Source organism: Arachis hypogaea, chromosome 16 (assembly GCF_003086295.3).
Source record: "Arachis hypogaea cultivar Tifrunner chromosome 16, arahy.Tifrunner.gnm2.J5K5, whole genome shotgun sequence".
Classification (NCBI taxonomy): domain Eukaryota; kingdom Viridiplantae; phylum Streptophyta; class Magnoliopsida; order Fabales; family Fabaceae; genus Arachis; species Arachis hypogaea.
Window position 1 is genome coordinate 131243091 of NC_092051.1, and position 24258 is coordinate 131267348.

Sequence of the window (24258 nt, forward strand, 5' to 3'; positions counted from 1 at the left end):
CAATATTCTTACCCAAAATAAGTAGTTAATTAACACATGATTATTATTTTGATTAATCCACGCAAATTAATAGATGTAGACTTCATTATATATATATATGTGTGTGTGTTAAAAATAACATATATGAACTAAAAATAGATCTATATGACATTTTTTATGAAATACATATATATATATATATATATATATATATGATGAAGCATTTATTTAAAATGGCCAATTTGGGTTGTTTAAATTAACGTATAATTGGTGTACAATAGTAATTTAAATAGTACAAGTCACAAGTCCCACTACAACTACTGCTACTAGTCATAGTCTCATAACGTTTACTGAAAAAGAAAAAATTAAAAATAAAAATAAAAATAAAAAATTAAAGACTTGAACGTGATTCTTTCATCGAAGCAGAGATTTCTACGCTATGGCCATGTGAGACTTGTCTCGGTTCCTGAGCTTTTTTTCGATTCACTCAGATTCTATACTCCTAAGTCATAATATTATTATTACCATAATGTTGTGCGTGTTCAAGAACCTTCCCTCTCTGCATCCACTCACTTCTTCCAAACTTTGTCTCTCATCAATCATCATCATCATCTCATATACTATATACTATATGGTATATATATATATATACTCGTTCATAATTTCATAATATTCAATCTATAATATTATTAATGATTGTATTTTTCTTTAGTAACTATGATCTGTAACTGTATGCATGATTTCAGACACATCTAAATCTACCTGTTTTAACTGTCCTTTCTGTCCTACACATGTATATGTGCATTGGTGCAACTGTTTTTTTTTTTATTTTTTATTTTTTTTTAATATATAAAAAGTATATGTTAATTTGATAGATGTGGCTAGATGATGCTACTCATATTGATTCTTCATCCATCTTGCATCAGAAATCCAGCACTTCTCTGCTGTTAAAAAAAATGTGCCAAGTGCCAACTAAGCTTAGTTTAAGTTTTTAACTCCCATCCGTTTCATTCAATGCTATATCATAATTAATGCCAAGATTTTTGGCATGATGGACTTAATAAGGTTTGTGTGTGATTCATTTATGTTAGGATGTTGTTGTGCTTGAAGAAAGGAGGAGTGAAGAATAATAATAGTAATAATAATAATAACAATGGGGTGCACTTACTCAGTGTATAGAAAGAAGAAATCAAGGTTCCCTGAAGTTGTGATCTTGGCTCCATCAACAAGAATTCCAGTTCAATGTGATCTTCAAAGGGAACTCAAAGGAGTAGTCCCTAAGGATCTTGCTCATAAATTGTCCTCGCTGAGAAATCAGATAGCATTGGTTGCTGAAGATACTGGTGCGTATAAATTTTTTATGTCACCGTTGTTGTCATGATTTGGTGGCTAATTTTTTGTGCATAGCATTTTTTCTTTTTTTATTAATGTACCCGGAGACATTTTCCTTAGAGGAATTAAAGAACAAATCTAAGAGGGTATGTAATTCACAAAATATTTTTATGTTCCATAATGACTCTACCTCTTTCAACCATTAACATGTACAAATTTCTTTAGGAATGAATGGTAATGTAAAACTTATTCCAGATTGAAGGTTGGGTATGAATTGATGCAGGTGGAACAGCCGTTGCTGAATTGAAGAGAGCTTTGAATGAATACTTATCTCTTCTGATTGGTCTTACCAAGAAAGGTTTCACAAATTAACATTTACAATGTTTCCTTCCATGTTCTTCTCACTATCTCTAAAGTGTTGTTAACTTTCTTGTGTTATAGAGCATGGCCTTGAGGGACTAATTGAATTCAAGTGGAAAAATCTTGAAGATTTTCGACAAGTATGAACACATCATCTACCTCATTCTAAATGATTATTAATATTTAATTTTTTTTTCCACCCTTGCTTTCTTGAACATGGTAGTGTCGAATTTTGCAGGATAGCAGTATAGCAAATGTCTGGTTTGAGATTCTATCTGCTGTTCATCTTTTGGCTATGCTGACGCTATCCGAAGCCGATTCGCTGATGATTCCGAAAGACAATTCAGGCTCTGGATTCAGGGTTGTATGTTCAGGTTCTGTGTCAACATATTAATTAAGCTTCTAGCATACATACAAGATCAAAATCGAATCATAATCGAGTAATGAGTTCAATTAGTGAAACTTTCACTTTTGTGATCTTAGATAGCAAGAGAGAAGCAGTTGACTTGTTACTCAAGGCATCCGGATACCTCGAGTTCTGCGTCCGGAATATTCTTACTTGGATACCCGCCGAAATCAAGTATGTCAACATACTAGTAAACCATCATTTTTGAGAAAGATTGGTTCAAAGACAAACTAATCCCTCAAATATTGAGAATTATCCTATGAATTTGTCAAACAGGATCAACCTTTCGGATATAACAGGATAATTATCAATTTTTGAGGGACCATTTTGAAAAGATAGTATTTCGTGTGTCGAAAATGGGGTTACTGAACCAGTTGTAGACCAGTATTGATGAAGACACTTCAGAAATTGACTTGAAACAAAATACAGGAAAGTTTTGCCCCAGGACTTGAAGGATGGTGTATTGGAGGCTATAGCTATTCAAGCATTAGGCCAGGTAATTTGTTGTCGAAAATGTTCCTCACAATTGATTTACATAGTTTAGCGGTCGATCTTGCAGTCGGATTGACAGAATTTTAGTAAGTTTAGAGTGGTTGGAGATGTTTTCATAAGTACAAAATTAGGAGTACAAAATCAGGAATACATTATAGAAAGGAGGAGCACAAAAAATAGTTGATGAACTTCTTTATGATTATTTCTTTTATATTTTTTTTGTTCTTTTTTTATTTTTCTGTTTACTTGTTGTTGTTCTTGTTCCACTTATTGTGTTGAGCTCTTTTGTTCAAAAACAAAACTTGGCCGTGAATTTCAGGGAACTGAAATTCAGCTTGGTCTTGCGGTGGAATCTCAGAAGGCAACTTTGTCTGTGAAGAGGAGGTTGGCATGTGAACAATTGCTCTACTTTAGTCAGGTATATTTGCGTCTTAAACTTGTTTAAGAGATTATTTGGCAGAAACTTATCAACAAAGTTTACATTGTTGAGCAGGCTTATCATTGCTTGACAGGATGTGAACTCAACCAAGGCCATGGAAAGAAGCATCTCAAGTTCATTAAATGGAAATTCCTTGAATCCAAGGTTAGTAATGTTACTGTTAATCTGTCCTTTCCCATAGTATTTTAAGGTACCTTGAGGACATCTTTCTCATTCTAGAAAGATCATAACAGAAACAACATGAGCTTCTGTCTTCAATCCTCCTAGACAAAATATCACATGCCTAGATTGAACTTTTTTTTCGGTGCCGCATGTGATCTTGAATATATTGTATCATGCATCATGTTCTTGACTTGAATTTACTTCAAGCCAAATTTTTGTCCCTTGTCATATTTCTCAGTCAAACATCATATTTTCAATAAAAGACTTTTTGCAACTATATATTAAGGTGGTGTGTTCACACTGTAAATAATACACCAAATAAATTCTGTACCACAGCTTTAAAGTATCACACTTCTTTTAATAACCAAGGTTAACTCTTAAACAACAAAGAACAAATTATTTTTTTAATATGAAAGATTAGATAACATTGCAACTACAGGAAATACTGAAAACTGAACTTTTCTTTAGCATTAAGCACCAACAGAATTAAAAGATAAGCTTGATTTGAGGGTCGGAAAAGAAAAATGTAATCTTAATCCAAGGTTTGTAGTAACTATCCTAACCAATTTTAGAAATGTTATCAGGCCGCAGCATATTACTACCATGGTCTGATCCTTGACAAGGGTAACGAAGCCAGCAACAACCTCAGCGCCGTTTCTTGTTTTCTTGCGGCACAACAACTTCTGGCGGAAAGCAAGAAGGCTTGCCTAACCTTTTGTCTTGCAGCTCCAGTCACAAGGTTGCTTTTTTATCTTTGATTTTCTCCTTGCATTCACACACTTTAATTATCATATGTTTATTTATTCATTTATTTGAAGGGCTCCTCCACTCTGGGGTGTTATGAAGCATTTACATCAGAAAATTCCTGATGTTGCATCAAGGAAATCCCAAATGTATGCCTTCCTTTTGGACCAACAGAAGTAAGGATATTCTTTTGTTTCCATACCTACAACTACATCATTTGTGTCTCTTTTCTATAACTATTTTAGTTTAGAAATACAAGAGCATTGCCATACAAACCTATTTGGTAATAGAATAAAGACAATATAAAATCATACAAATTTTTTGCTGTCTTAAAGAAAAACTTTATTTACTTCTTTATTTATCTAAGAATTACAGACAATAGACATTAGACATATAGAGTTGGTATAGGCTTGCACCATATCTAATTATAAAAGAAAAATGAGTTGACCTCGTGTATGAATAAAGTAGATAATTAAAAACTATTTAATAATTTAACATGTTTGATTAAGTTATTATCTAATAATTCATAACTATCAATTTTGCATGAGAACATCTGCATGAGAGTCATCCAATAATGGCATTTTGGTAATTAATGATGTTGCAGGGGTGTTCAAGCATTGCCAGAGTTACCTGAGTTCCAATTGTCATTGCGTCCAGATGACTATGAACTCCCAGAAATTGATCCATCATGGGACAATACAAACTGGGGAACTCTAGGACAGCCATTGAAAGAGCACCTTAGAGATAGTGACGATGAGAAAGAGAATTCATCAACTCATTGATTTCATATAGGACCTGCTTAAATTCATATATACGTGCTAACATTTTAATTACTATGCAAAAATCAGGGCCATTATTCACATTATGGCTCCTAAATCCTACAATAGTAAGACATATCAAAAGGATATTTCTCTTATTTATATATCTTACCATTTAAATATCTCCCTAATAAATTGCATCAAAAATAGGTTTTGTTAATCTTATTACATCATCAAATTGGTTTTGTTTATTTGCTTTTAAATCATACTGGCACACTATGTCTCCCGTTTTTGTTGAACCCAAACCCCTAATGCGATTTAAACTCCATTGCTTTTTAAAATACATGCTTAAATTGCATTGGGTAGAATCGTTTTATTTTATTTTATTTTTTGTTCAATTTCGTACTACAAGTACCATTTAACCATTTTTTAAAAATACATAAAACAATTTTTAATGATGCGATTTACTTTTGTATTTATAGAAGGCACGCTATCACTGTAATTTATTAATAAAGAAAACAAGACATATAGGTAAATAATGGGTTAAAAAATTAGATTATGAAATGTCCAAAGGTATAATGCTCCAAAATGGGATTGGATGAGAAAATGCTTGATTATGGGCCTGTTGCTTTTCGCATTGGGCCTGCTACACATACAAGTAAAAAGGCCGTACAAGTTTTACAAGTTATCAGCCCAAACTTCATTAACACGCGCATTAACTCATTTTGAATGGAGCGTAACTACACGCGCCCCACTCAAACGGTTCCTCTTCGTCTTCTTCTTCTTCTTCTTCTCTTCTTCTTCGTCTTCGTCTTCTTCCTCTTCCTCTTCCTCTTCCTCTTCCTCTTCGTTTTTTTTTTTTTCGATTTTCATGGTTTCTGAAATTTTTCTTCTTCTTCTTGCTGCACGTTCTTCTTCCTCTTACTCTTCTTCTCCTTTTCTTTCGTTTCTGCACGTTCTTCTTCCTCGTTTTCCTCTTCTTCTTCTTCTTCATTTACGTCTTTTCTCTCTGTTTTCTCTTTTTTTTTTCGATTTTTCATGGTAAAATCGTTTTTGAAGAAGAAGAAGCAGCAGAAGATGAGGAGGAGAAAGAGAAAGAGTTCTGAATTTTCTTAAATCCTTTGGGTGTATTCCTATAATCGTTTGGGTGAATTCTTGTAACCGTTTGAGTGTATTTTCTGTAATCCTTTGGGTGTATTTCTGTAATCATTTGGGTATATTTGAGTGATATCTGACTGATATCTATGGGTGTATCTGATTCATATCTATGGGTGTATCTTACTGATATCTATGGGTGTATTTTTCATTTCAGAAAAAATAGCAAGTATTACAGAAATACACCCAAACGATTACATAAAATACACCCAAGAGATTACAGAAATACACCCAAACGATTACATAAAATACACCCAAGAGATTACAGAAATACACCCAAACGGTTACAGGAATTCACCCAAACGATTATAGAAATACACCCAAAAGATTACAGAAAATACACCCAAAGGATTTAAGAAATACACCCAAAATCATGCATAATTCAGAACTCTTTCTCTTTCTCCTCCTCATCTTCTGCTACTTCTTCTTCTTCAAAAACGATTTCAGAGCTTGATGTCAAAAAACAATAGAAATCAATAATAACGAAAAAAGAAGAAGAAAAAGAAGAAGAAGGTGCAGCAAGAAGAAGAAAAAAGAAAGAAGAAGAACGTGCAGAAGAAGAAGAAGAAAGTGCAATGAAGAAGAAGAAGAAGAAAAGAAGAAGAAGAAGAAGAGGAAGAAGAATGTGCAGCAAGAAGAAGAAGAAGGTGCAATGAAAACGTGCCGTAACAGTATGTGGAGGAACTAACGTCAACGACGAAGAACAAACCAGTGAGAAAGGGGGAGAAAAGAACGATCGAAAAAGAAGGAGAAGAAGAAGGGATGTAGCGCGTGTAAAGAATGTAGCACTTACAGCGAATTTTGGGGATTAGAGTTTAATTGACTTGTAATACTTACAAGCCCTAATTTTTTTTTGGTGACTTCTTACAAGCCCTAATTGCTTGTACGCAGAGTTTTTCTCTATTTTTTTTTTTTACTTAAAGGAGTTTGATCCTCCATGTTTTGCAGAGCTGTTGTCCACTCCATCTTTGTTTGCAAGACAGTCGTCCCCCTCCATCATCGGCATATTTGGTTGGTTTGCGATACCCTCCACCACCTTCTACTTGTTCGCTATGTCGTTGCTCCTTTCCACCCTATTTACAACATTGGCAGCTCCCTCTCCTTTTTATTGTTGTCGCTACCGTCACTTGTCTTCGCCCATGTCTGCCTTTGTTGCTTAGGTGCCCCAAATTCAATGTTATCATATTGTATTTTTTTTTTTTTTGAATGCTTATGTTATGTCGAAGACAAATTAATATGCTTAAGATATTGTTATTATTGTGTTTTATTTGTTAAGTAAAATAAATTAAGGTTTTGGTTAAAGCCTCTTGATTTTGTTGTTTGATAATAAAATCTGAGACCTGTTTGGTATTTTTTTTTAGATATTGTTGTTACATTTGCATGAAGTTTCTTCTCTTTTGGTTCATTTTTAAACATTTTTTACTAGCCTTCTACCTTTTATTAATTAAATAAATATTATTTTTTATTTATTATATTTTATATCAATGGCTTAGATTTAGAATTTAAAATTTAGAATTTAAAATTTAAGATTCAAAATTTTAGGTTTTAAAATTCAGGATTCAAGATAAGATTTATACTTTAGAGTTCAAAAAATATTATACTCTTTGTTTTTTTCCTAAAATGTATTAGCATATACCTTCTCTTTTATTATTATTATTATTATTATTATTATTATTATTATTATTATTTGTGTGTATTTTGATAAATTTGAATATATAATTTTGGATGTTGAAAGAAAAAAAATTTTAGACGATTACATTCTCCTCTTTAAAACATCCAAAAAGCCTATATGATCTTCTAAATAAAATTTGAATAGACCATTTATTTATTATCATAGATATGTCATTTTCTCTTTATTTTTAGAGTTAAATCTCAAAGTGATCCTGAACTTGCAATCGAGTCTTACGGTCGTCTCTAAACATACAATGGCTTTAATATTGTCCCTGAATTTAACAAAGGTGATTCACATCCCTAAAGTATTTTCCGGGAAATATTCCTTAATGGCGTGATGACGTGTACTGAGAGACGCCACGGTGGATAGGTAATGTGACTGTTATTGTTATTTGACTCAATTCAGTCCCTGAAGTGGTTTATAACCTTAGTCCCCAATTTGAGTTCCATCTGTGTCCACAATTAGAAGTCACTCTCTTTCTTCTTCTATGCTCTCCTTCTTCTTCTTCTCCGCCACATCTCCTTCAACCAAAACAGCATAATCAAATAGGAAGAACCCAAATGACATCCATGCAAATTCAATTTAGCCTCCGATAAGTCTTACACCATTACCTCTCACACAAGAATCCAATAACTCCTTAAGTCCGGAAACCATTTTCACTGTCGATTACCTCCTGAATGAGTTGCCATTGTCGATTGAGGAGTTGAATGAGATGTCTGAGCTTCTTATCTTCTTAAGACAGAAAACCATTTCCATGTGCTCACCTTGAGTGCCAAAAGTTGAAAGAACCATATTAGCGCAAACAGTATCAATCTCAAAGCCACCTCACTTCATTTGATCCACAACTCTCTGCAAATCATGGAACCACCCCAGCCTCCCAAAACCATACATAATGGACTTCAACTCAAAAGCTGAAGGGTCAATCGCTCCATCATTGCCTCTCAAATCCTCAACAAAATCATCGGCTTCACGAGGCCTATCCATTGCACACAAACCACTAACCATATACTCAAACGCCCTACGTTTTATGTAAACAGAGGAAGAACTACGAAAAAGTTGGTTCATGTAACAATAAGCAACATCAAAACCTTTCGGTGAGCCTCGCTTGGAGTGTGACTCAAGCAATTTACAGTAGAAAAGAGCAAGCTCTTTGTTTTGAGATTCAAGCTTGGAAGTGGCCTCAAAGACTAGAGCTTTAGCTTCCTCAGAACGATCCAATTGATCAAGAAGCACCGCAGGGTCAAAAACAATGGTAGGGTTCCAAGTGAATTAGGGAGCTTGGGAGATACATGAATAAAACTGCGAAATTTTGGGGAATTAGAAAATGGGAAAAGAAGAAAAGGATTTAGGGTTTACAGCACTTATAGAGAGAGCGATAGAAGAAAGGTGAGAAAAGGAGGATGAAGGAGATAGAAGATGACAAAATAGTGTCTTCTAATAGTGAAAGAAGAAGAAGGAGATGTGGCGGAGAAGAAGAAAAAAGAGAGCAGAGAAGAAGACAACGGGTGACTTCTAATGGTAGACACAGATGGAACTCAAATTGGGGACTAGGGTTATAAACTACTTCAGGGACTAAATTGAGTCAACTAACGATAACAGTCACGTCACCTATCCACCATGGTGTCTCTCAATACACGTCATCACGTCGTTAAAGAATATTCCCCGAAAAATATTTTAGGGACGACCATGAGTCATTTTTGTTAAATTCAGGGATAATATTGAAGTCATTGCAAGTTTAGGGACGACCGTGAGACTCGATTGCAAGTTTAGGGACCACTTTGAGATTTAACTCTTATTTTTATTCTATTTTTTAAATGTAAATATTAGTTTGTTAGTTTTGAATGTTTGAAATACAAATTTTTATGTTCAACTCTTTTTTTGGTCTTTTTATAATTTTAATTTTGGTAGATTGCGGCCGGCAGTGGTTGACAAGGAAACATCTTTGTGAAAATGGAGATTGGAGAGTATAATTAGACTAGCAATTTGATAATGGAGACTTGGAGAGTAATATATTCAGAAATTATCAATTTTGTAATTTGTCTGTGGATAATACATATATATCAATTATGAAATAGTGCTATTTTATATTAAATGATCTATATAATGGTAATCTTATTTATTGTCATAAATGTTGAATTGAATACGTCATAATTATTTTTGATTTGGAATTAAATGAGAATAAAACCAGAGATACTATTTTTATTTGGACTTTAAGATTCAATGGGTGACACATTTTATTTTTGATTTGGAATTAAATGAGAATAAAACCAGAGATACTATTTTTATTTGGACTTTAAGATTTAATGGGTGACACGTTTAAATATAAATAGTGACTTCAGTGTTTCAGTTTCCAACATAGCAAAATCGATTGATTCTGTAGCTCTTTTTTCATCAGAAGAGTTGCAATTCAGCTCTATCAGAAATATAAAAAGTGTTGATTGAGAAAGATTGAGACAACTCTTCAATCATTTTTATGAATACAGATACACTTTCGTATTATGATATGTATTTTTGGTGATATAATATAAATGATCTAAATTATAAAATTATTTATTCTAATAAGTAGTATCAAAATCATTCATAATTTAATTATTGAAAATATTTAATTTTATTAATTTTAATTACCGAATCAAAATATATATGCGTTGTTTCCATTATGATATTGTACGCAATATGTAACTTATATATATATGGTGATCCGAGGCATGAATGCAAGATGCCAGCGGAATGATCGGCTAAACTGAGACCAGAGAAAGCTCCATCTAATCTAGTTCTATAAGTTGTGAATCCCCTCTTATGTCATTTCCCTCCTTCCGAGAAAAAGTCAACTTTAGAGCATATATTAACTCATATATCGTTTTCGGTCGTATCCATTGTAAAAATTGGATAGGTCCTATCTATGGTCATTGGAGCCTCCTAAAAAGATCTACTAAGTTCATCAAGTTGGTCTATCGAGATCACAGGCGAACCCACTCAGCAACCTGGAGTCATAGGCTCTTCTTCTCTAATAAGGTAAGCTTCAATACGTTCTGGGTAACTATCCTAAACAGGTGCACAGTGACCTTTCAGACTTTGTCTCATCTGATGGTTGGTCAAGTAACAAAAATGTTGTATTTTCCGAGAATGCCATGGGATAGAGAATACCAATAGAATAGCACAATAGATGAGCAAAGACGGGTTGTAATTGTATAGCGGTATCTGAAAACCGCCTGTTATCTCCTTCTACGACATGCTGTTGTCGTCGCCATATTCCTTATGTAACTAAGTCATTTCTACTTGATCCAGGAACTGACTATCTAATCTTCTCGGCCTTGGCCCCAACCGGAGGGACTAGAAGGGGGAGCCCGGCGCCAGGGGGGTTCGTCTGGTAGGACTCTAGACCTACCAAGGGTTGCCGAGCCAGTATCCGAATCTCTTTATTATTCCTAGTCTCAAAGAGAGAGAGACAAAAGACTTAGATTGAAAAGCGCGGGCCTCCTATAGATTCCTCCAACTCAATCTTTCTCCATTGGAAGTACGGCATCGTGGCCATAGGTTAAGGTTCGGAAGCCTCGCCCACAGCAATGGTTATCCCCGTTATCACCTGAATCCTACTTATTCCATGGAAAATGGGAATTAGGCTTCGGGATTTTGGCGTCAATCAGGTGCCCCACACCAAAGCAAGGTTCTCTGGCGCCGGGCTCCCCCTTCTAGTCCCTCCGGTTGGGGTTTCGGTTCGTTAATAATATCATGAAAATTTTATAATTATTTTTATGTGAAAATGCATCTTTTTTATCATTAGATAATAAATTATAGGATTTAATTTGATATGCTATAAAAATATTATTATCTTTTAAAGTGTTGCTAAATAAATAAAATATACTTTTAACATAAAATTTTTTATAAAAAGATATTTTTAATATCTTTATTTGAGTAAATACCTATATATATGTGTGTGTAGTATTTTTTTTACAATATCTATAATCTATAACAATATATAATGCGAAAACTTCAAGTTTGGTGTCCAATTTTCTTTCCTATTTTAACCCTGTTAAGTGTCAACACAATCCAAAACTAACTTTACAGTTATGCATTTCACTATCAGTTACAAAAAAATTCACACGTAACTTCTTTCTCAATCCTGCACTTAAATAATTTATTTTTTTTTATCATTTCTTTAATTTTCTTTACTTCTCTTACTCAAATAACTTCCTAAAATAGACTATGACTATGATAAATGTAGGTTTTAGAAGCATGTATGAAAAGAACAAAAGAATAATTTATGATGGAGGAAGTGTTCAATTAAATTATATGTCATATTGGTAAGTAATTTTTGGTAAATTTTATTATATTTTGTGATATTCATTTAAATTATATTTTATTTAGTTTTATCTTAGTTTTAGTTTGTACCGTTTTGTTTTGAGTACAATGTACTCTGTAGCTTCACTCTAATTATTTTATTAGAGTTTTTGTTGTAGTTTCTTAAAAAAATTTATCATTTTTGTATTTCTTTTGATGTTTTTCTTCTTTTTTTTTTTTTAACATTCTCAATTGAATTGCCTCCATCCTTCTCCTTTGCCTTCCTCCATTGTGGTTATAATTTTTTTTCAATTTACTTACTTAATCTATATTTTTAATCCATTTTTAATTTTTTTAATTTGTTACCAATTTTTCACGTAGACAAATAGCGTTATGTCTTTTTCTCTCGTTAATTTGATTTGACAAAAAAAAAAAAAAACAGTTTCTTTGTACATTTTATTTATTTTTTTGACATGTCTGTATTTAACTATCTGTTAATGATGGGATGAAAAAATTTTATAAATATTTTTTAATATTTTTCTTATTACTTTTGCCTTTTACAATATTATTTGTTTCGCATATTGGCTTAGTTATTTAATTGGTATATAATGCATGCAAGAGAATCACACCTATCAAGTGTTTCTTAAAATATTCGTATACTAATTTTCTAAATAATTAATTATTTAGAGTACTGAATTTGATATTTAATTATATAAAGTATTGTATTTGTCATACAAAAGACACAAAAAATATACACATCTATAACAATATATAATGCCAAAACAGAGTTTTTGGTGTCCAACTTTATATTCCAATATTGCTCTTAATGATAGAAGTTCTTCGTACATGCATGCGTCGGTTACTTTAAATAAAAAAACCTCCACTGTTAACAACAACACATATTCTTCTATCTCATTTTCATTCTGTGTTTTCACTAATAAACGTAGAAACGCGTAACCTCTTCTTCAATTCTTCATTTCAATAATTTATCCTTTTTCAATTTTCTTAATTCTCTTCTCCATTCTGAATGTGCTTCTCTGTATATAACAATTATTTGGATGAATTATTATGATTTTTTTAACTAAATAACGACGATGCCAAATGTTGATTTTCGATGCCAGATATAAAAGGAGGAAAAGAATAATTAGCAGCCATAAATAATTTTTTATAGATCTTATCATTTTGTTTTTGGTATATTCTATATGTGAGTACTTTATACTAAGAGTTTGATCTCATTCTTCTGTTATTAATTTTTCATCTCATTCATAGTTCTTTTACTCTCACCACTAGATGCACTTTTCTATATTTTTACTATTGCCATCATTCTCCTTCTTTCAACATCATGATTGTATCGCTTCCATTCACTACGATTACAAATTATTACCTTTTAGTTAAATCTCAATTTTTAAATTTTTTTTATTGAATGATATTATTTTTTTATTTTTTTAAATTATTGATTATGTAAAATATTGTGATTAAAATTTGAGTACATAAATATTTATTTTTAAATTAAATTAAATAAATTATATAACAAAAATTTAATGATTTTGTATTCCATAATATTATTTGGTATATAACCCTGATTATTTGATGAGTTTAATTTTGATAGCGTTACGTAATTAGATGCATGTCAAACTATTTTACACTAATAGAACATCAAAATTAAATTCTTATTTGATTAACATAGAAAAGACGCAAAAAAAAAAAAAATTGTACCTACCAATGATTTGTTAAAATATTAATATGTTTATTTCCTAAACAATTAATGATGTAGAGTACTGATATTCAAGTACATGCAAATTCATACATAATTAAATTAAAATAAATCTATAACAATATATAATGACAAATCTATAACAATATATAATGACAAAACCTGTTTTGGTGTCCAAATTTTTTTCCATTTTTATCCTTTTTAATAATCTACCACACGTCAGTTATTCCGCATTACAATACTCTCACTGCCTCATCTTCATTCACGTTCTCTCTTATTTTATAATTCCACGTAACTTCTATAATAAATATCTCTTTCTTTCCTTATTCTTTCTCACTTCACGTTGCTGATACTGAAAAAACTTCCTTCATTTATCATCCATCTTTTTATGCATCTTTCTCATTTCATCTAATATAATTTATTTTTCGTCATTAAATAAAAGTGTGAAACTATGTTTATATGTTTGTTTTGATTAATTACCGTTGACACAGGATACCAATGAAAGTGGTCGATCGACTTCGCAAGACTATGCCAGGCGATGAAGACAAAACATGAACGAAGACAGAGGCAGCAATACCTCGCCAGAAGGAAGGCGTGCCAGTTAAGTTATACATCCCATTAATAAATTTATGTAGTTAGTATATCATTTAATATGAATTATCTTTTACAATATATTTTCATACTAATAACAAATTTTTTAAATATTCAGATACTAATAATAACAGTGAAGTTGGTCCAAGTAATAGACCGAATGATCCAAATATAGGTAAGAATAATGTATATTTATTTAATTAATCTATAACAATATATAATGGCAAAACCTGTTTTGGTGTCCAAAACTTTTTTTCCATTTTTATCCTTTTTAATAATCTACCCCACGTCATAATTTCTATAATAAATATCTCTTTCTTCCCTTATCCTTTCTCACTTCACGTTGCTGTTACTAAACAAATTTTCTTCATTTCTCATCCATCTTTTTATGCATCTTTATCACTTCATCTAATATAATTTATTTTTCGTCATTAAATAAAAGTGTGAAACTATGTTTATATGTTTGTTTTGATTAATTACCGTTGACACAGATACCAAAAAAAGTGGTCGACCGACTTGGCAAGACTATGCCAGGCGACGAAGACAAAACATGAGCGAAGAACAGAGGCAGCAATACCTCGCCAGAAGGAAGGCGTGTCAGTTAAGTTATACATCCCATTAATAAATTTATGTAGTTAGTATATCATTTAATATGAATTATCTTTTACAATATATTTTCATGCTAATAACAAATTTTCTAAATATTCAATACTAATAATAACAGTGAAGTTGGTCCAAGTAATAGACCGAATGATCCAAATATAGGTAAGAATCATGTATATTTATTCAATAATAATAATTTATTTTTTCTTAAATTTTGATTCGATAAACCTTTCATAATTGTCCTAAATAATATTGTTATAGATATTATTATAATATCTTAATGTACTTTAAATTAAATATTTATAACAATATATAAAGGGAATATGGGAGTTTATTATCTAATTTTCACTTTTCTATCTTAATCTTATTGATAAATAGTGTTTAATATAATTTTTGTCTTAAAATTTGGTCAAAAATGTAATTATTAGTTAATTTTTTTGTTCTTTGTACAGTTACTTTTTTTATTATACACATAACTTCTAATCCACGTTGTCTTTTTTGTTCTATAGAATACATGTAGTATTCTCTCCTTATCTTTATTTTACTTAATTAAAAAAAATAATGATAAATATGTGTACAGATAATGGTAAAAAATAATAAAATAAAAATAATTTTTTTAAAAAATAGTGAAACAAAAGATGATTTAACATATTGAATATAAAATTAAAAAAAGCAATTAAAATTATGCGAGAAAAAGAGTTCTTTAAATTTAAATTTTTATATCTGCTTCAAATTAAATAATATTAAAAAAATAAATAAATTTAAAAATATTTATAAATCTTTATTTTTTTTTTTACCAAAGATATGAGACTCGAACTCGCAACCTCTTAATTGAGTATGGGAAGACTATGCCATTTGAGCTATTACTCATTGACATAAATATTTATCTTAATTGTTACATATAAAAATAACATAATAATTTTAGTATCATACTTAAATTAATTTAAATTTTATTATTCTATACATTGAAAAAATAAATAACTTATAAAATTTTTATTTTTATTTTTATTTATTAATAATTTATTATTTATTAAAATTATTATTTTTTATCTCAAATTTATAATTTAAAATCATAAAAATTAATTTTCTAAAAATATTAGAAAAAAATAACAATATAAAAATTACAATTTTGTTTTGAAATTAAATGAAATTTTAAGAAAATCTTAAAAATTTTATTAGTTAGAGACATAGAAGTTGACATATTATATTTAGAGAAAGATTAAGAATTATTACAAATAAGAGTTAAGAATAGGGGAAATATTCAATAATAATGTAATATTTTTATATTCAATTGTATATGTTAATAGTAGCTAAAATAGTAGTGTCCATATAATATTACTCTTTTAAGAAGATATAAAATATTTGATATTATTTTTTTATAATTGTTGACAAATTTTATAATTTGATTAACGAAAAATCTGAATCGTTGCTATCTTAAGTTTTGTCTGAAAGCAATAAAATATGACTTAACAAGTAATGCTAAAAAATAATAAGGATCTATATAATAAGTATACATCTAGATATCTAAATCAAAGAAGAAAAAAATTCCTTTAGAAAATTTGTAATAACTCAAAAGTTAACACCATGATAATTATAGATCAGAGTGACAAACAAAAATGAGAGTTGGAATAATGGTACGGTGATAATCAATTGCGATTAGGATGAATAGAAGAAGAAAAAATAAAATAAAACAAGGCAACATAATAATATAATAATAATAATAAGAGAAACGATACTGTATAATATGATGAGATAATATAATCAAAATAAAAATTAATAATCTTAAAAAATAATAAAATTAAAGATAATTAAAGAGGTTCAAGATAAAATTAAAAAATTATATTTTTTATCTATTAGAATTATGGATGGAGATAAAAAAAATATTTTGGATATAAATTTTTAAATTTGCTTCTAATTAAATAGGATTAAAAAATAAATAAATTCAATAATATTTATAAATAACTAATCTTTAAATAATATCAATAAATTTTTATATTAATTTTATTACACATAATAGCAAATTAATATTTTTTTAATCTTATTTTTTAATTTAAATTTGTTTTTTTAATATTTACATGTTAAATAATTTAAAATATTTTATTTACTTTATAATTTATTTTAATTATTATTAAATTTATAAATTTAAAATAAAAATATAAAATTAATTTTTTAAACTTAATAGAAAGCGGCTCAACAGGCACGATAGTTGTTTCATAAATATAATATATAATCCCTTTAATGTGGTCGTTATATTTGGGTTGCTGTTTATATATGAAACAACTATCGTGCCTATTGAGCCGCTTTTCTATTAAGTTTAAAAAATTAATTTTATATTTTTATTTTAAAATTATAAATTTAATAATAATTAAAAATAAATTATAAGTAAATAAAATATTTTAAATTATTTAACATGTAAAATATTAAAAAATAAATTTAAATTAAAAAATAAGATTAAAAAAATATTAATTTGCTATTATGTGTAATAAAATTAATATAAAAATTTATTGATATTATTTAAGATTAGTTATTTATAAATATTATTGAATTTATTTATTTTTTAATCCTATTTAATTGAAACAAATTTAAAAATTTATATCCAAAATATTTTTTTTATCTCCATCCATAATTCTAATAGATAAAAAATATAATTTTTCAATTTTATCTTGAACCTCTTTAATTATCTTTAATTTTATTATTTTTAAGATTATTAATTTTTATTTTGATTATATTATCTCATCATATTATACACTATCGTTTCTCTTATCATTATTATTATATTATTATGTTGCCTTGTTTTATTTTATTTTTTCTTCTTCTATTCATCCAATCGCAATTGATTATCACCGTACCATTATTCTAACTCTCATTTTTGTTTGTCACTCTGATCTATAACTATCATGGTGTTAACTTTTGAGTTATTACAAATTTTTAAAGGAATTTTTTTCTTCTTTGATTTAATTTAGATATCTAGATGTATACTTATTATATAGATCCTTATTATTTTTTAGACTTACTTGTTAAGTCATATTTATTGCTTTCAGACAAAACTTAAGATAGCAACGATTCAGATTTTTCGTTAATTAAATTATAAAATTTGTCAACAATTATAAAAAAATAATATCAAATATTTTATATCTTCTTAAAAGAGTAATATTATATGGACACTACTATTTTAGCTACTATTAACATATACAATTGAATATAAAAATATTACATTATTATTGAATATTTTTCCTATTCTTAACACTTATTTGTAATAATTCTTAATCTTTCTCTAAATCTAATATGTCAACTTCTATGTCTCTAACTAATAAAATTTTAAGATTTTCTTAAAATTTCATTTAATTTCAAAACAAAATTGTAATTTTTATATTGTTATTTTTTTCTAATATTTTTAGAAAATTAATTTTTATGATTTTAAATATAAATTGAGATAAAAAATAATAATTTAATAAATAATAAATTATTAATAAATAAAATAAAAATAAAAATTTTATAAGTTATTTATTTTTTCAATGTATAGATAATAAAATTAAATTAATTTAAGTATGATACTAAATTATTATGTTATTTTTATATGTAACAATTAAGATAATATTATGCCAATGAGTAATAGCTCAAATGGCATAGTCTTCCCATACTCAATTAAGAGGTTGCGAGTTGAGTCTCATATCTTTGGTAAAAAAAAAAAGATTTATAATATTTTTAATTTATTTATTTTTTTAATATTATTTAATTTGAAGCAGATATAAAAATTTAAATTTAAAGAACTCTTTTTCTCGCATAATTTTAATTGCTTTTTTTAATTTTATATTCAATATGTTAAATCATCTTTTGTTTCACTATCTTTAAAAAAATTTATTTTTATTTTATTATTTTTTACCATTCTCTGTACACATATTTATCATTATTTTTTTTAATTAAGTAAAATAAAGATAAGGAGAGAATACTACATGTATTCCATAGAACAAAAAAAGACAACGTGGATTAAAAGTTATATGTATAATAAAAAAAGTAACTGTACAAAGAACAAAAAAATTAACTAATAATTACATTTTGACCAAATTTTAAGACGAAAATTATATTAAACACTATTTATCCATAAGATTAAGATAGAAAAGTGAAAATTAGATAATAAACTCCCGTATTCCCTTTTTATATTGTTATAAATATTTAATTTAAAGTACATTAAGATATTATAATAATATCTATAACAATATTATTTAGGACAATTATGGAAGGTTTATCGAATCAAAATTTAAGAAAAAATAAATTATTATTAATTAAATAAATATACATGATTCTTACCTATGTTTGGATCATTCGGTCTATTACTTGGACCAACTTCACTGTTATTATTAGTATTGAATATTTAGAAAATTTGTTATTAGCATGAAATATATTGTAAAAGATAATTCATATTAAATGATATACTAACTACATAAATTTATTAATGGATGTATAATTAACTGGCACGCCTTCCTTTTGGCGAGGTATTGCTGTCTCTGTTCTTTGCTCATGTTTTGTCTTCGTCGCCTGGCATAGTCTTGCCAAGTCGGTCGACCACTTTCGTTGGTATCCTGTGTCAACGGTAATTAATCAAAACAAACATATAAACATAGTTTCACACTTTTATTTAATGACAAAAAAAATTATATCAGATGAAATGAGAAAGATGCATAAAAAATGGATGATAAATGAAGGAAGTTTTTTTAGTATCAGCAACGTGAAGTGAGAAAGAATAAGGGAAGAAAGAGATATTTATTATAGAAGTTATGTGGATTTATAAAATAAGAGAGAACGTGAATGAAGATGAGGCAGTGAGAGTATTGTAATGCGGAATAACTGACGTGGGTAGATTATTAAAAAGGATAAAAATGGAAAAAAATTTGGACACCAAAACAGGTTTTGTCATTATATATTGTTATAGATAGATATATTGTTATAGATTTATTTTAATTTAATTATGTACGAATTTGCATGTACTTGAATATCAGTATCTACATCATTAATTGTTTAGGAAATAAACATATTAATATTTTAACAAATCATTGGTAGGTGCAATTTTTTTTTTTGCGTCTTTTCTATGTTAATCAAATAAGAATTTAATTTTGATGTTCTATTAGTGTAAAATAGTTTGACATGCATCTAATTACATAATGCTATTAAAATTAAACTCATCAAATAATCAGGGTTATATACCAAAAATATTATGGAATACAAAATCATTAAATTTTTTGTTATATAATTATTTAATTTAATTTAAAAATAAATATTTATGTACTCAAATTTTAATCACAATATTTACATAATCAATAATTTAAAAAATAAAAAAATAATATCATTCAATAAAAAAAATTTAAAAATTGAGATTTAACTAAAAGGTAATAATTTGTAATCGTAGTGAATGGAAGCGATACAATCATGATGTTGAAAGAAGGAGAATGATGGCAATAGTAAAAATATAGAAAAGTGCATCTAGTGGTGAGAGTAAAAGAACTATGAATGAGATGAAAAATTAATAACAGAAGAATGAGATCAAACTCTTAGTATAAAGTACTCACATATAGAATATACCAAAAACAAAATGATAAGATCTATAAAAAATTATTTATGGCTGCTAATTATTCTTTTCCTCCTTTTATATCTGGCATCGAAAATCAACATTTGGCATCGTCGTTATTTAGTTAAAAAATCATAATAATTCATCCAATAATTGTTATATACAGAGAAGCACATTCAGAATGGAGAAGAGAATTAAGAAAAATTGAAAAGGATAAATTATTGAAATGAATAATTGAAGAAGAGGTTACGCGTTTCTACGTTTATTAGTGAAAACACAGAATGAAAATGAGATAGAAGAATATGTGTTGTTGTTAACAGTGGAGGTTTTTTTATTTAAAGTAACCGACGCATGCATGTACGAAGAACTTCTATCATTAAGAGCATATTGGAATATAAAGTTGGACACCAAAAACTCTGTTTTGGCATTATATATTGTTATAGATGTGTATATTTTTTGTGTCTTTGTATGACAAATACAATACTTTATATAATTAAATATCAAATTCAGTACTCTAAATAATTAATTATTTAGAAAATTAGTATACGAATATTTAAGAAACACTTGATAGGTGTGATTCTCTTGCATGCATTATATACCAATTAAATAACTAAGCCAATATGCGAAACAAATAATATTGTAAAAGGCCAAAATATAATAAGATAAAAAAATATATTAAAAAAATATAAAAAATATTTATAAAATTTTTTCATCCCATCATTAACAGATAGTTAAATACAGACATGTCAAAAAATAAAATAAAATGTACAAAGAAACTGTTTTTTTTTTTTTTTTGTCAAATCAAATTAACGAGAGAAAAAACATAACGCTATTTGTCCACGTGAAAAATTGGTAACAAATTAAAAAAATTAAAAATGGATTAAAAATATAGATTAGTAAGTAAATTAAAAAAAATTATAACCACAATGGAGGAAGGCAAAGGAGAAGGATGGAGGCAATTCAATGAGAATGTTAAAAAAAAAAGAAGAAAAACATCAAAAGAAATACAAAAATGATAAATTTTTTAAAAACTACAACAAAAACTCTAATAAAATAATTAGAGTGAAGCTACAGAGTACATTGTACTCAAAACAAAACGGTACAAACTAAAACTAAGATAAAACTAAATAAAATATAATTTAAATGAATATCACAAAATATAATAAAATTTACCAAAAATTACTTACCAATATGACATATAATTTAATTGAACACTTCCTCCATCATAAATTATTCTTTTTGTTTCTTTTCATACATGCTTCTAAAACCTACATTTATCATAGTCATAGTCTATTTTAGGAAGTTATTTGAGTAAGAGAAGTAAGAAAATTAAAGAAATGATAAAAAAAATAAATTATTTAAGTGCAGGATTGAGAAAGAAGTTACGTGTGAATTTTTTTGTAACTGATAGTGAAATGCATAACTGTAAAGTTAGTTTTGGATTGTGTTGACACTTAACAGGGTTAAATAGGAAAAGAAGAAAATTGGACACCAAACTTTGAAGTTTTCGAACAAAAAAAAAAAAAAAAAATATAAATATAAAAAAATATCTAAAAAAATTAATATTTATTAGTATTTAAATAACAAAAAAATTATTACTATATTAAAGTGAAATTATAAAATATAACAATCATAGAGTATGTTAATTAATATTGTAACATAGAACTTAAGATACACGATAAGTTTATTATCAATAATAATTTTAAATGCTTTTATTTAATGAAGAGAAAAGAAATATATAAATTTTTTATAATATTTACACTTAAAATTTGTGCAATTTGAAAACACAATATCATCTCTAAAAGAACACATTAACAAAACCCGTTTCTTGATTATTTGCAAATAGCGATTAATACAATTGCACAAGAATAAAAGACCTAACTTTAATAATTATATCATATTCTTGTAGTTGAATTAATTAAAAAAAATCACATTATGTGTATAATAATGATTCATAAAATCACACTTTTAAAAATCATCATAGTAATAGTGATAAAAACCGAGTTAAGCCCCACTTTGGTCTCTAAGATTGGCGAGTTGCACTGATTTAGTTCTCGAGATCCCAATTGCACTAAATTAGTCCCCCAGATTCGAAAAAGTGCACTATGTTAGTCCTTCTCCTAATTTCCGTCACCGGAGCACTAACGCCGTCAGTGACGTGGCTATTTCTTGCCACGCTGGACCCAGCAACGGTTAGATGACATGGCACTCAAATTTGATTAGCTCCAATTTAGTCCTTGTCCCCTTTTATAACCAAGATTTCTGCCCTAACTTCTTCCTCTTTCTTCTTCTACCCACTTTTTCTAGTTCTTCGTCTTCTTCCTCGCTGTGCAGCTTTCTGGGTTTAGGATTATGAGTGCAAATGGGAGCCACAGTTCCATGCGGTCAAGCAGAAGGATCTCCAGAGGAACCAATAGAGCATCGAGTGTTCCAGAGTGGTGAGTGTGGATGCCGCCCTGTTCTCCGGTGGTCCACAACAAGGCTAACTCTAACAAGCCATTCTTTGGGTGTCATAACTACAATGTCAGTGGAAAAAGGTGGTGTGATTTGTTTGTCTGGGCTGACATTGGAGAAGAAGACATCGGGAAGGGTGACTGCTACCGAGAATGTTGATGAACTGAGGGTCAATTTGGCCTGGAGAATTAGAAAGTTAGAAACTGAAGTTAGGACCCATAAATTGTACATGTTATTGTAGGCTCTGTTTATAATGTTTGTTGTTGTTTTCATGTTAGTATTTAAGATTTGAGGATGATTATGTTTTAATGTGATTAGGGTTATTGTAAAGTAAACAAAAGAAAAATTGTCATTGTGAATTGTTTGAAGTTGGTAGTCTTGCTCTAAATATAAACCAAGAACTCTGTTTTTGTCATCTAACAAAATGATGGAAAAAATATTGTAAAGAAGAACCTATTAGTAGCATAATTAAAGGTAGAACAATTTGTCATTATAATAATAAGATGCTAACTTAACAATGAGTTTTCAGCATGAGTATTAACAAGCAAAACAGCTGCCATATCAGCGACACCTCCCCAACCTAATTAAAAGCTAGATCTTGATCCAAAATACACCAATAACAAAGACAGATAGTGCCATCAACCTTACAATGTTTTCAAATATAACAATTGGTCTTGTCATGTCATACTGAAGCCAAAAAACAAGAGTATGATTCACAAAAAGATTCCTAATTCAACTACATCTTCATTCTTTCTTTCTTGGGGGTTTGAAGCCAGGTGTTGGGACAAATTTCAAGAAGTTGGCCAGTTTGGAAATGTGGCTGAGCTTGCTCCTTGCAGTGGATCCATGGTGACCAGTCCTGATGGTGGTGCCTATTCCAATAAAATAATATCCAAGATGAGGTTGATTGTGCAATCAACAAGTTATTGGTAAGTCCTATTCAGACCATTAACAAGTTTATTTGAACTATTTACCATTCAGAATCCATTCAGATTATTTACAAACAAGAAATCAACAAGTTCATTTACAGTATTCTCAATCCAGAATCCATTCAGATTATTACCAACAAGAAATCATACAGGAAATCAACAAGTTCATTTACACTATTTACCATGGAAGGAAATAAAGATAATGAATGAATAAAGATTATTACCTTTTGCATGTCACTCATAAAAGTTGAAATAGAATTACACACAAAATTGATGGACTAAGAGTTTGATCACTACCTGTGGTAACACGCTTTCTTTGTCTTTCGGATATCCTGCGCAACATTTCATCCCCTACTAGAGTATCAGCACATATTTCTAAATCCAAGATCTGTAAATCACAAATTAGATAAATAGTAGAAACCATAAAGACAGTATTTGCATTTGTGATGATGCAATATTGTGAGAAATCAAAACTCAGAACTACTTGAAGTTAAGATGTCAGCTTTAGTATATATTGTTATTATCTGGTTTGCTTCCTGGACTTCAGATGTTGTTGCCTAGTATTATTAGAAAGGCAATAAGATTAAAAGGTTGTGTATCAATTAAAATTAACAGTTTACTGAACTT

General features: G+C 28.6%; 1 protein-coding gene across 2 annotated transcripts; it reads left to right on the forward strand.

The window, feature by feature from the left end:
* The first annotated feature begins 505 nt into the window (after positions 1–505).
* Positions 506–4867, forward strand: LOC112755036 (uncharacterized). 2 transcript variants are annotated; one of them, XM_025802916.3, is made up of 12 exons: positions 506–613; positions 1071–1322; positions 1595–1669; positions 1753–1811; positions 1910–2045; positions 2155–2251; positions 2507–2573; positions 2889–2987; positions 3063–3152; positions 3755–3909; positions 3989–4090; positions 4519–4867. In XM_025802916.3, exons 2-12 carry the CDS (start codon positions 1133–1135, stop codon positions 4694–4696), a joined length of 1248 nt encoding a protein of 415 aa, XP_025658701.1. In that variant the 5' UTR covers positions 506–613; positions 1071–1132; the 3' UTR covers positions 4697–4867. The 2 variants fall into 2 exon arrangements, with proteins under 2 accessions (XP_025658701.1, XP_025658700.1); XM_025802915.3 differs by lacking the exon at positions 506–613 and having other exon boundaries at positions 990–1322.
* The last annotated feature ends 19391 nt before the right edge of the window (positions 4868–24258 follow it).